This window comes from Anopheles funestus, chromosome 3RL (genome assembly GCF_943734845.2).
Source record: "Anopheles funestus chromosome 3RL, idAnoFuneDA-416_04, whole genome shotgun sequence".
NCBI lineage: Eukaryota > Metazoa > Arthropoda > Insecta > Diptera > Culicidae > Anopheles > Anopheles funestus.
In genome coordinates, this window is record NC_064599.1 from 8,470,971 (window position 1) to 8,483,051 (window position 12,081).

At 45.1% G+C, this 12,081-nt stretch overlaps 1 protein-coding gene across 21 annotated transcripts in view; it reads right to left on the reverse strand.

Moving 5' to 3' along the window:
- LOC125770639 (high affinity cAMP-specific and IBMX-insensitive 3',5'-cyclic phosphodiesterase 8) overlaps positions 1-12,081 on the reverse strand; it is a 125,878-nt gene that overhangs the window by 52,935 nt on the left and 60,862 nt on the right. Inside the window, exons 1-2 of one of the 21 annotated variants that reach the window (XM_049440532.1) lie at positions 8,592-8,891; positions 6,598-7,168 (exon numbers count right to left, since the gene is read on the reverse strand). The exons of 16 other annotated variants lie outside the window; for them this stretch is intronic. In XM_049440532.1, coding sequence (XP_049296489.1) covers positions 6,598-6,658 — 61 coding nt within the window. In that variant the 5' untranslated portion in view covers positions 6,659-7,168; positions 8,592-8,891. Of the gene's footprint in view, positions 1-6,597; positions 7,330-8,544; positions 8,892-12,081 lie in introns of those variants that run through there. 4 more of the 21 variants (XM_049440531.1, XM_049440529.1, XM_049440530.1 and 1 more) reach the window with 4 other exon arrangements.

The following is a 12,081-nucleotide window of genomic DNA, read 5'->3' on the forward strand; positions in this document are numbered from 1 at the left end:
GCTGCTTTGATCCTTCGTTCCCACAGTGGTGGACAGGTTTTTTTTTATTTTTTTTGTTGCTACCGGAAGGTTCTTTTGACTATCGGGAAGACATTCGTGACGGGAGCACTAGCAACCGTAACCGATTTACTGGTATGTCAGCACCAAATGCCCACTAGATATGCTATGAAGAATGGGATAATGTGAGATATTCTGAAGCATACAGGAATTCTAGCATATTTTCTATGCAAATTGCCTATTACAACCACAAATTCCAACTACTGCAACAGGTCGGATCGGTGTACAAAGTGTAGCTAAATTAATAAAAGCCTTCTGAAGTTCTAAATAATGCATCTCAAAAGCAGGAACTTCATACAAGACATCCATTCAATTAGCAACAGGCTCTCCGATGCGCTTCAAACATGTGTCACCGGTTGTACGATTCTTTTCCAGTTCTTATCTCGTTATGTCCAAATTAATTGCCATTAACTATTCGCACAGCCAAGGCGTTTCCCGGGAGATCCACACTACACGTGGATGGCTGTTAAACTTCCTTTGAAGCGGTCGGCGTTTCGTGCACTCGAGTCGGATTGAAAAAAGAAGGATTAGCCTGATTGCCCCGAGTTGCACTCCTACAAAGCTTCCGATCCCCGATAGGGATTATTTTTGTATGTCCACTTCCAACGTCCTCCACTGATTGTGGGTGTGTGTGAACTAAATCTATTAGTAGCTTAGCCGCCCTGAAGGCTTTCGTTGAGAGTTAATCGTTAACAGGAAGTATGATCACGATTAGATGCGGCTTTTAATGAGCGTATTTAGTAGCGCTAAACGTCGTCACGAGCACTCTAAGTAAACACCGGCGGGGACAGCGATCGATTATGCTGGAGGGTAGTTAAAAGTCTTTTTAAAAGAAGCATTTTATCATTGGAAAGAATAAAGATAAAGAGAAGAAAAAAAGTTGATATTTGTTTGGTAAAAACAAGAATCACTAGGAGAATCAAGTTAATTCATTGTTCACATTTTGTATATTTAGTTGTAGAACGTCAGAAAAATTGTTCGACAACTTAAAACACCAGAAGTTCAAGACATTGGAGTGTACTTGATTGAAGTACCTCCGGTATTAGTCGTTTGTTGATCCATTCTTAGTTTGAGTCTGGTAAAACACGATCAATTAAATACAGTAATGAAGCACAGGAACAACAAGGGAAAATAAATAGAAAAGGAAAATTTAGATTCTTTTGTTCGATTTAAAGTTGCTTACTAAATTAAGTCTAAAGCTCAATAAGGCTTATTCAATTATCAATTTTCTTATGACATTGAAGTAAATCGTTAAATTACCTTTTCCGAAAAGACCGTATAAATATCACCATTATACTCTCGTTTCCTTTTAATCAATCAGCTATTGATCGAATCACTAATCTGGCTCAATAATCGTTAAAAATCAACTCTCCGTTTTTATTGCTCAGCCAGCCTGTCAACCGGATTTGATGGATTTTCCACATCACTAAGTATTCCATTCGCTTCGCACACATCAAAATGGCGCGAAATATGTCGTCGGCGGTGTGTAGCATACGGTAGAGTTTGAGATTTACATTTCTCCCCCAATAAAGGCATGTATCGCACGTCCCATAGCATACGGTGGGCTTCACGATGAAGCCTTTTTGCTATCGTATGGTGTACGAAATGGTTAGGCGAATGTTGGTCGAGCAACAAAAAAAAAAACGTTCGAAACGAACCATTTACTTTCCCACGGCTTTGTTGAACGTGTGTTCTTCGATCGATTCTCTATTCCACTGTTCGATGTCTTTGCCGTGCACAGGAGAAAAAAAAGTGAACCTACGAACCCACGAACCCAACCATGAGCGTCAATCGGGAAATGGGCCATAGCTAATAAGGATGTTACAGTAGATCGATTCTTGTTGGCCGTGCGGGAGCAAGTAAACACGGGGATGCTATCCGATTTCTCATGCAGTAACTTCGTTTAACAAGACACATTCGCATTCGTGTTTAATACATGCATGTAAAGACACTCCGAGTTCCGGTGCAAGATTGTTTCAAAAGTCTTCATAACCGAACGACACACCGGCTGAACGGAACCGGAACGGCACCGGGTTGCGGGTTGGAAGTGAAGCACCGAACAGCATTTACCGTGCCCGTGTGTCGAGTAAACATGCGCCCCACCCCCTCCCATGCTACATTCGTGCAGCGCACAGAGGGGGCCACGGAATCTGGTGGGTGAACGCGTGCTAACAAGCAATTAAATGCAGCCGTAACAAACTTTTACAGAACCATCTACAGTGCGGTACAGCTAGCCGTACTTGAGTTCTGCTCCATCTGCGTCAGAGAGCGTGAGGGGTTCGTTTTGCACCCACAATCACGATCCTCCCGCTTGGATGCATCATGTTTCGCTTGTTCTGATTGCCCTTCGCCGGCTGGCAGATTCGTTTCTGACTTCCCGCCCCGAGAACGAGGACGAGGAGTCTCTTTTTGCCTACTGCCTATCGATAAGAAAATGGCAGGTCGATGGTAAACCCAATTCGTCTCCCCCATTCCTTTCAACGCCACAAACGCTTGCTGTTTAGGTGGCGCATAGGTACTCTGTGTGGTTCTCGGAAGGTACACAAGTGCACTGTCAGCAATGCGTCAGGAGACTAGGGCTGTAATCGTAACCAGCACTGCAACCTTCACCTTTATTTACACAACCCATCTTGCCTCCCCCCATTTCCATCGATGTCTATCGTTTCCGACTGTTTCGTTCCATCCGGTCAGGGATAGCATGGCAAGAAGCCAATGTCATGTACGTGATAGATGGTTCATTCGCATACATCTAACGCTATTCGTAGTTTCAGACATTCTTTACACTAACCTGTTGTAGAACTTACCCTTAAGCGAACTCCCGAATGGCAAAGCACACTAAAGTGAACTCAAAAAAATCGCAAAAAATCTATTGGGAAGTAATATGTCACAACCCAAATCCCAATAACACACATCCTGCACAGGATAACATTAATTGAATATGATAATGAAAGTGGAAGAGTACGAAGCAAAACGATATAAATTCACCATTAAATGATTTCGTTTCGTTGGAGTCTACCAACCGTATTCCGCTCATGCATTATTCAACAAAAGGTTAAGCTGAGCAAAAGGAGAGCTCAATAAGCACTTTAGTAGAAAGGATAACTCTATCATTCATGCGAAGCTGAGCTAGACAACCGCGGCGCTTAACTTGTAGATTTGTATGCCTTTGGCCAGACATTAAAGACGATGGATTCGTTTATAAAAATCGATTCCGACCTGGCGAACACTTGGTGGAATGACGATCAGTAACAAACAGCTGTATTGAGAACTCCTCAGGCACATCCGGAGCAACTACTTTACATCGACCGATGATCGATTAAGCTGAACGGATGCTAAATGCCTGAGGAAAATGATGCACTAGGAATGTACTGCATTCCTACAGGGGAAGAATCTGACATGCAACAGGATGTATGCGGTTCAACCTGTTGCATGATGTCTACTACCTATCGGAGGAGTTGTGAAAATAATCGATGCTGACGATTTGTTGACTGGATCTTGTTTAGGCGCAATGCACAAAAGCTACAAACCGCGATTGTGTTGTTTGAGACGCAGAGAGGCTACTTGCCGCAACTACCGGTGGAATCTCCACGACTCCCACCCATTAGCGAACGAGATGCTTCAGATGCTATCTCACGACCACCGGAGCCCCACAACTGATAAGCCGCACAACAACAGTGGCGAAAACTTCCACCAGCAATAACTTGTGTTCGGTTGGGTGCGGTGTGGAAGAATGCACACACATCGGGACCCGATGCGTTACGTTCGCGTAACCTACACGCGGAAGTTTTGTTGGCCAAGAATCACAGCGGGGACAAACTCCACACGGGAAATGTAACACTTTTTCCAGTAACAGCGTAGTAACTCCATACCGTAGTATAAACATAATGTACGAGTGTAGAAGTTTTCCTTTAAATCATGCAAACTATCTGCAAACGGTAGGAAGTTTTCAAGTTTATGTAAACTACCATCTATCAACTTTAATGGCAAAGAACTGTTCTACCCCTAGACATGGACATTGAAGTCATGCAGTTGAGGACATCTTACAAATGTAAATTCGCTTACTTTAGAAAAAAAAGGTTTTCTCCAAGCATTCTCCAATTTCGAAAGCATGTTAATTGGCCATGTATTGCATAACTTATCTCAGCTGCTTTAGACACAGGTCGACTGTTACAAACTTCCCAAGGCTAGGCACCGCCGACTGTGGCGATGCTCCCTCGAAGATTCTTATCTGTTGCGCACAAGATTCAGACTGCTGGAATTTAGCCACCAGTGCCCGTGGCCGCGCGTGTTTGTTTGGTTTTTCGCGGCAATGAGATTGCTTTGCATCGCATGGCTGTATAATTGGTTGGGTGTAGGCGTGCAGGGCTCACAATCACGTTCGGTAAACCTCCGTCATCAAAATTGGCTAAACGCGAGTTCGCTCCCTCACTCACACACCGTTTCGTGCGGGTGGTGTTGTTGGGAACGTTTATTGATTCTAATAAGCCTTCCGCCATCCGGCCGAGATTGCTCTTCCCCGAATGTGAGTTGTTGGCTAGTGCGAGAAGCGTTTGAATCGTGCAGTGATCCTGCCATCGTCGGGGGGTGGTGCTAATGGTACATGAGTCGTAACGCATAATGTCTGTGTACGAATAAGATGGTGGGGTAGAAATTGGGACACCGCTTGTAGCAAAGCGCTACACTCACTCACCCTCACCTTGGGAAGTGTTTCGGAATCGTTTGAAGTTGGGCGAGAGCTGCATGAGAATTAGTGTCCCCGCCGTGGGGGAGGAGGTGATACTACTGTGTGTGCACTATTGAAATATAATCGACCACGCGAGGAGACGCCCTTCGGGCAATGGTTCTCACATGTCTTCCAGTACAATGTATGCTTAGAGGCGACGGAGAAGCTAGTGCGTGCATTCGAGAATACATTCCCTAGACCTCGCAAAGCGCCACCGAGCCTTTGTACAGTGAGGCAAACGGCCGGTGGCCGGCGGTGTTGAAAAATCGTCATTCTCCGCCGTCCCAGACATGTTGATAGACATCGGTCAATGTCAACTTGCTGCTCGCATGACATGATATCATCAGCTCATTAGTATAGTTGACAATGGCCTATCGTTTGAAGGGTTCGGACGTGGGACGGATGACCTGCTTGGAGTTCGGTGAACGTCACGCGCTAATATTTAATGTTTACAGGTATATGCATTTCCCTTCGCAAGGAAGAAGAAAAGAGCGCAATATTGAAGATCTGGATGTGCACCAAATGTTGCTCCAAAATAGCGTCACATTCTTCCCATACGGTATTTCACACTCTCACAACAAGAATTACTGATAATGCTACTACGGAATTTATCGTAACCTTTACAAGTGCGTCACACAATGCCGGGGGAGATCTGATTTGTTGATAGATTCCGATTGAACTCATTCATCAGTTCCATACCGGCTACTTGTTGCTGAATCTGTTTGTTAGCACGCACGTACCGGGAGAGGCCAATCTCTTTCAAACTTCCCCCCATCGAAAAAGGCCCTGCTAGAGCAGAGGAACTCGGATAGCAAAACATCCGAATGGGAACCTCCGAATACCCGTACCGACAATGCTATCTTATCGCGTCCGTTGCTCCGGGAGATATGCGCCAGATTACTGTTCTTTGTAAGAATCTTAAAGCTAAGCTCTCCCGCCTGTCGTACCAATGGCACAGAACAGTATTACGTGTTTAGGAGAAGAAGAAGAAAAAAAAAGTCTGGTCAAACTTTTTCCCAAGGTCCGACCGGAAAGGGGAACGGAATCGTACGTGTGTGTGTATCTTTGCCTTTTTCTTCGTTTGTTTCCCCGTGGAATTCAATCGAGCCAACTTCAATCCACTCCTCCTTGGGGAATGATCAATCTTTAGGACATTATCTGGGTCAATTGCACCATCATTTGATGGTGAACAATACGAAACAGTACTACATTACAACAATCGCTACCACACAGATCCCAACTGGCTCCGGGGTTTTGGGGCGGAAGCGGAAGTTGATCCCAGTAAATGACGGAACACCGAAACGGAAGCGGTACACGATACAGGAACAATCGTCAATCCGCCGGAAATCGATGTCGCTCGCATCGATGGAGGTGGAATTTATTGGATTGCCTTGTGTCAGTCTCCCACCGGTGGCATTTTATCCGCCAGGCGATAATTGATATTTTCACTAAACACAACACAGCTCGTGAGTCGTATTGTGGGACGCAATCGATAGATACGATAGGAAATGGGGATTTCATTAAACTATCGTGGTTATTGTTTTTTTGTTTGTGGGAGAGGTAATTGTTGGTGGATTTATTGCTATTGATTCAAAGGTCGAAATGATTACAAATAAACTGATCTTTATCACCGTACCACGTGTTGGAATGGGTATTGCGAGGGGAAAATTGAGAAGCAAGACCTTTCCTTATTCTACATTGTGTTTCAAGAGTTTTTCCTCAGATTTTCCACATTCTAGACGAACTTTTCTACAAGTTTCAGAGGATATTTTCTTTTTCGCTCGTCACTTCGAACGATGTAACGATCTGTTACTTACGTGTATAATCCATCATCGAGCTATGGTGCGCCATCGGTCGTGGTACGGAGGTTGGATTCATACAACAAGTGACGTCACTTGCAGACGTCACAACAAAAGCACAGCAAATGTCGTAACCCTTATTCCTGCGACCTTTTTTTCTTTCTCTCTCTCTTCTTCCAGTACAATCGTTTTGCAATTTTGCTTCCTCAAACAATTACGTTCACCTGTCGCCCGGTTGTCGTCTGGCGCATAATACTTTATGCCTTTTACTTCAACCCGAAACACCTTGCGCTTTGCGTTTTTGTCCAACAGACGGGCAAGGATTTTGTCACACGCGCACGCGGAACGGAACTGCTACTGTTTGCTTTAGCCGGCCGGAAATGGCTTCCTTCGGAATGCCGGAACTAACACTTCACTTTCATCAGCACGCAAACCCGGTACGTACGAACTGGGATCGATTTTTTCTCTCTTTTGGTTGCTTCCACTATGTGCTTGTCTGCAAGTGTCTGTTGCTTGGCTGGATACGATGCTGCTTCCGATACACCGGAAATAACTATGCTGAAACTTCCGCCCTAACCCGACCCGGGGCCTGAAAGCCGTAAAGGAAGGACGAAGCTTAAAGGATAGCAATTTTTCTTCAGCTTTCGTCAGCTTAAGTTCGCGGTAACGCAGTAGCTAGCTGAGTTACAAGAGTTCCCGCCGGCGTCGTCGACCCATTCGTTGGTTAAACATGTGACACAGGAAAGATTGCTGTGGAACGTCAGGAAAGGTTCTCCTTTAATGCTAGATATCTTCAAACTCTGATTAGTAGCACTAAGAAACCCAGACAGCTGTATTTATTGAAATTTTTAAATTAATAAAGAAATACAACATCATTCCCGGTACGAAACGTCGCAGATTCATTTAAACCAAACAAATGCAGCAACCGCAGTGAAAGGTGTCCTTGAGCTCTCCACAGGAAAAGTAAACCAGAGCATGGCGGTGGACACAGTAAGGTTACTACGGGATAACAAAGCATTCAAAAAAAGCCTCAGACACAACTGAACAGTGTCAGTGTGCTGGACATCCAAGCTGGACGTTGGGATGATGAGAAAATAATTAAAACCTTTTCCAAAATGGGAAAATAAATTGAAAAACACATCGCGATTCTTGTGGCCACGGGCCCCACCGGGAAAGAATGGCAAAAAGAACGCGCGCGCACTTGTATGCTGTGTGCTTTTTTTTTTCTTACGGTTTTGTTCAATTGAACCACTTTGTGACCGCAAATGCGTGTTCCATACATGTGTGTTCGTGATACACAGGTGGTTTCGTTTCTGCTCTGTCTGCTCAAACCGTTCCAAGCGAGATTCTTCTCCGAACCGCAAAGCATATGATGCTGCGAAAATGAAAATGAAAAAAACACACCTCACCACCCCAGTTTTCTTGCTTATTGACACTTTTGCATGACGCTGTGAACACGCAAGCAAGATGGCACGCCGCTCGAAGGGTTCCAGTTGAAATCTTTGTCGCATGCAGATGCGACTTGCGTTTAGCCGTTGGGGAAACCGAGAAGGGTTTTTTTTGTGTGCGGGGCCGAAACTAAGCTAACACTGGCAAACTAATGGGCGAACGAGTCGAATAGTTTCACGATTATTTGAGTTCCTCCCATGTATGTGAGATATTTTTATCATCCCTCATACACCACCCTCCATATCATAACGCTTGCATATTTTTGAACATTTTTGAACGTTTTTAAGTCTGGTCTTGCCAGCCCTAAACACACGTACAAACACACACACATTTACACAAAACACAGACACACCGAGCGAAAGAAGGAAGGTTGCAACCGAGAGACGTCACCGTATCGACTTTCAAATCACAAGGTGAGTCGCGGCGAAGAAAAAGAAGAAGGTAAAGTAAAACGTTTTCTTCACTGTTTTGCTTTCGTGAGCTGAAAAAAAGCGCACACACACACACGCAATTCACCCCGTTAATGTTGCTGCACAGCAGAAAACGCACCGAGCGTAACGCACTGTAACGCATCCGCCGTAACACTGCAAACCAGAACCAGCTCCCGGTACTCCAGGAGCGCGCGCCACCACAGATCAAAACCAAACGCTTTGGGGCTTCTTTCGAGCTTCTTTCGAGCTTGCCGTCACTCGTGCACACTCCAACGCCGAGCGCCCTACTGACGAGACCGTTGGGGTTGCCGAGCGATAGAACTACTAAACAACCGAGCACACGGGGCAACGATATACACAACACGGCCGTGCGGCCTAGAATTAATCAAACGAAATAAGGGAAAAGGCGGGCGCGCACACACAAGGCACGAAATATCTGCTACACGGTGCTGTACGTGTGCGAACATCGTGTATCGGTGCTGGTCGGTATCGCGGTACTCACACACAGGTGAGCCACACCGCACCGCGCACTACCCCTGTATCTGAATTCCCTGTGCCCTTCCTTTGGTGAGGAAGAAGGGGGGCTGAAAGGGGGTGGCGTGCATTGGGAATGGAAAAGGACTGGTCCACGAAATCACAATCAACATAACACTCCGTGTGTTGGTACAACAGAACCTGCGCTTGGTAGTGGTATACACTACTCGTGCGAGATTGCGAATCAACAGCCGCTAGCTGAAGATAGGGGAGAGGTGGAGGAGACATGGCAAGGAGGGATGAAACATCCCCCCGCCTGGGGCTACCCCTTTTTGGGTACGTTCAATCGAAACGTTCAAGATAGTCAGCTGTGTGTCTGTTGAGCGCAAGCGAAGGGACAGAATGAACGAGAGAAAAAGAGAGAGAGATTGAGAGAGAGAAACTGTATGCTGCACTCTCGTAGTTCACTAGGCGAATGATGCTGTACAGATAAGAAGCACTCATTCTCGATAACTCACGTGCCCGGTGCTCTCATTATCATTCTGCTCTTACTGAGTTACTATCAATCTTATCGAGCTCCAAAACAGTGAGCAAATCACTCACTCTCTTCCATCCCTATAAATATACCTCTCTTTCTCTTTCTCTTTCACACACACGCACACAATGCTATGACTTTAGTGCTCTTAGTATACTTCGGCAGGGTTTGCTCTCCCGAAACAGGCACAATGGAGACGCCATTAGGGGATGATCACGAGCGTTACATCCAACAGCGAGACCCCCGGGGGGGGATATTACACAGCACGCTCGCCCTTTACCCCCGTGTCTCGTGGGCTCGTGATGGCCAGCTGGTCCAGATCATGACAGCTGATAGATCTTCCTCGTGGGAAATCTAGCCGAGCGCATTATGCGAGTAAATGTGACTAATGATTTTGTGCATTTTTAATTCGCGATAGAAAAGGTGCATCGTAGAAACGAAAAGAAACCAATGCCATCTTTCATCAGCTGATGTCGTGCGATCAAAGTGTTAATGTGAACTATTTTTTATGATTGTTTAACAAAAAGATAAAAAAGAGATGAAGGGGTCGTGTATGCTCAATAAAATGTTTTATCCAACTCCAACGATTGGACGATAAGTGATTTTATCATTAAAACCATGTTGATTATTGAAGGAAAAATAGCGTTACTTTCATTACTTCATTCAAATTAATTTATTTTTAGAGCAATTTTCTAAACACATCTTATCAATTTATAACAAGACTACTTTACAGCAGTGGCGGATCAAGCTTGTCGGAGGCCCTAGGCGGAATGGTAATTGGGGCCCAAAAAAGAATAGTCGAACTGTCGTGAAACTGAATTTGGAAAAAAAAACCGAGAATTTAAATGATTTTAAAAGTGCTGACCGGGGGGGGGGGGAGTCATTTTTGGAGGCCCCTACTGTACCTGCTCGGGGCCCCTACAACTCCGCAAACGATGAAGGGCGGGGGGGGGGGGGGGGGGTGCTCAGTGACCGTTAGCCAAAACACCCTCGCAAACCTGTGCATATGGTTTTCAAGGAAGAACAACCCATTCACAGCGCTGGGGCCTCGGCTGTGCAAATGATTCCTTGGAAATCGTTCGTTCTGGGTTTAAAGGGGCCCCTGACAAGTCCACACATTCACAACCTCGTCACCGCCGAACCTGTTATCCATATGATTCTTTGGAAAACGTTCGTTTATGGTTTTAAAGGGGCCTCTGGTTCGATAAGTTGTAGGTGAGGGGGGGGGGGGGGTTGTGGGGGGGGGGTTGCTTCTGCTCGGGTTCCGTTACGTATGAAATGTTCTGTTATCTTTCGGGGCCCCTCCAAACGACGGGGGGTTGTGGGGGGGGGGGTTGCTTCTGCTCGGGTTCCGTTACGTATGAAATGTTCTGTTATCTTTCGGGGCCCCTCCAAACGACGGGGCCCTAGGCGGCCGCCTACTCCGCCCACCGTTAGATCCGCTACTGCTTTACAGGTCTCAAATCTGCAACAAATCGAGATCGCTAATTCATACGGAATGATAAATACACGATTAACTGTCCCATGAACAAATAATCCCATCATAATCTGACATTAACCGAGTACAGTTTACAAAAAATACACCACAACACAGCAGCTTCCGTTGCTCCCTCGGTGACCTAAATCGCCACCGGAATATAATTTATTCTGCTAGATTTATTAATGCACTAAGTCCCTCAAATTCCCTCAGCACTGGTGACCATGTTTCAACACGTCCGATAATTGCCGGCCGGCCAGCCAAAACGGTGTTTCGTATCTCCCAAAACGCCAGAACAACAAAGCAAAATCATTGACCCACCCACCGAGTTTCGGTAAGCTATCGCCAGGTTTTTTGTACAGGCGAAAACGCTTTATGCAAATATGAAGCCGGGCAATAAATAACGTCAAGGAAGGAATTTTATTTTTCCGGCTGCAGAACACAGGAATGTATTTGCCGCTCCTTGTGGCGTTGAAATTACATGAGTGTGGTTTCCCGTGTCTTCTGCTGTTCTGCGATAGTACATCGTGTGTTCACAGTTTTCCCTCCTATATGAATCACGATACTATCTGCACAATAAATTATGAAGTGTGAAATCAGTGTGCACGTGAGTGGTGGCGTACGTGCGTGATTATATTAGTGTTTTAGGTTTAGGGTAGGTAAGTTAGGTGGTGGACAAAAAGGTTCTGCTCATCCCAAAGTCAATCGTGAAGATCGTGTAAAGGAAGATTTATTAGCTGAGAAGAGCATAGATTAGAACAAATTCTTCGGCTACATTCCTCTTTTAAATGATTGTTGTTTTTTCTTCGGTTGATTTACTCAACGGTAGTTGTTTTGAATTTATCAAAGGAATTAACAAAGGTAAACATTCATGTGCTTAGCATATATTTTAGAAAAAATTCATCACAATTTGCACAACACCATATTTCTGTATTATTTTTAACTCCACTTCGTCTTATTGTAACTGCAACTCCAATCCACCACTCTTATTGAAGTTCTTTTATTTGTTTCCTCATTCACACAGCTTGTCGGCAAGTGATAATAACAACTAAAAATAATTTTGTTTTTGTTATTCGTGGTACACAATCTTGCACCAAGTTAGCCACATACACCCGCAGCAAAAAGGAATGGCAACA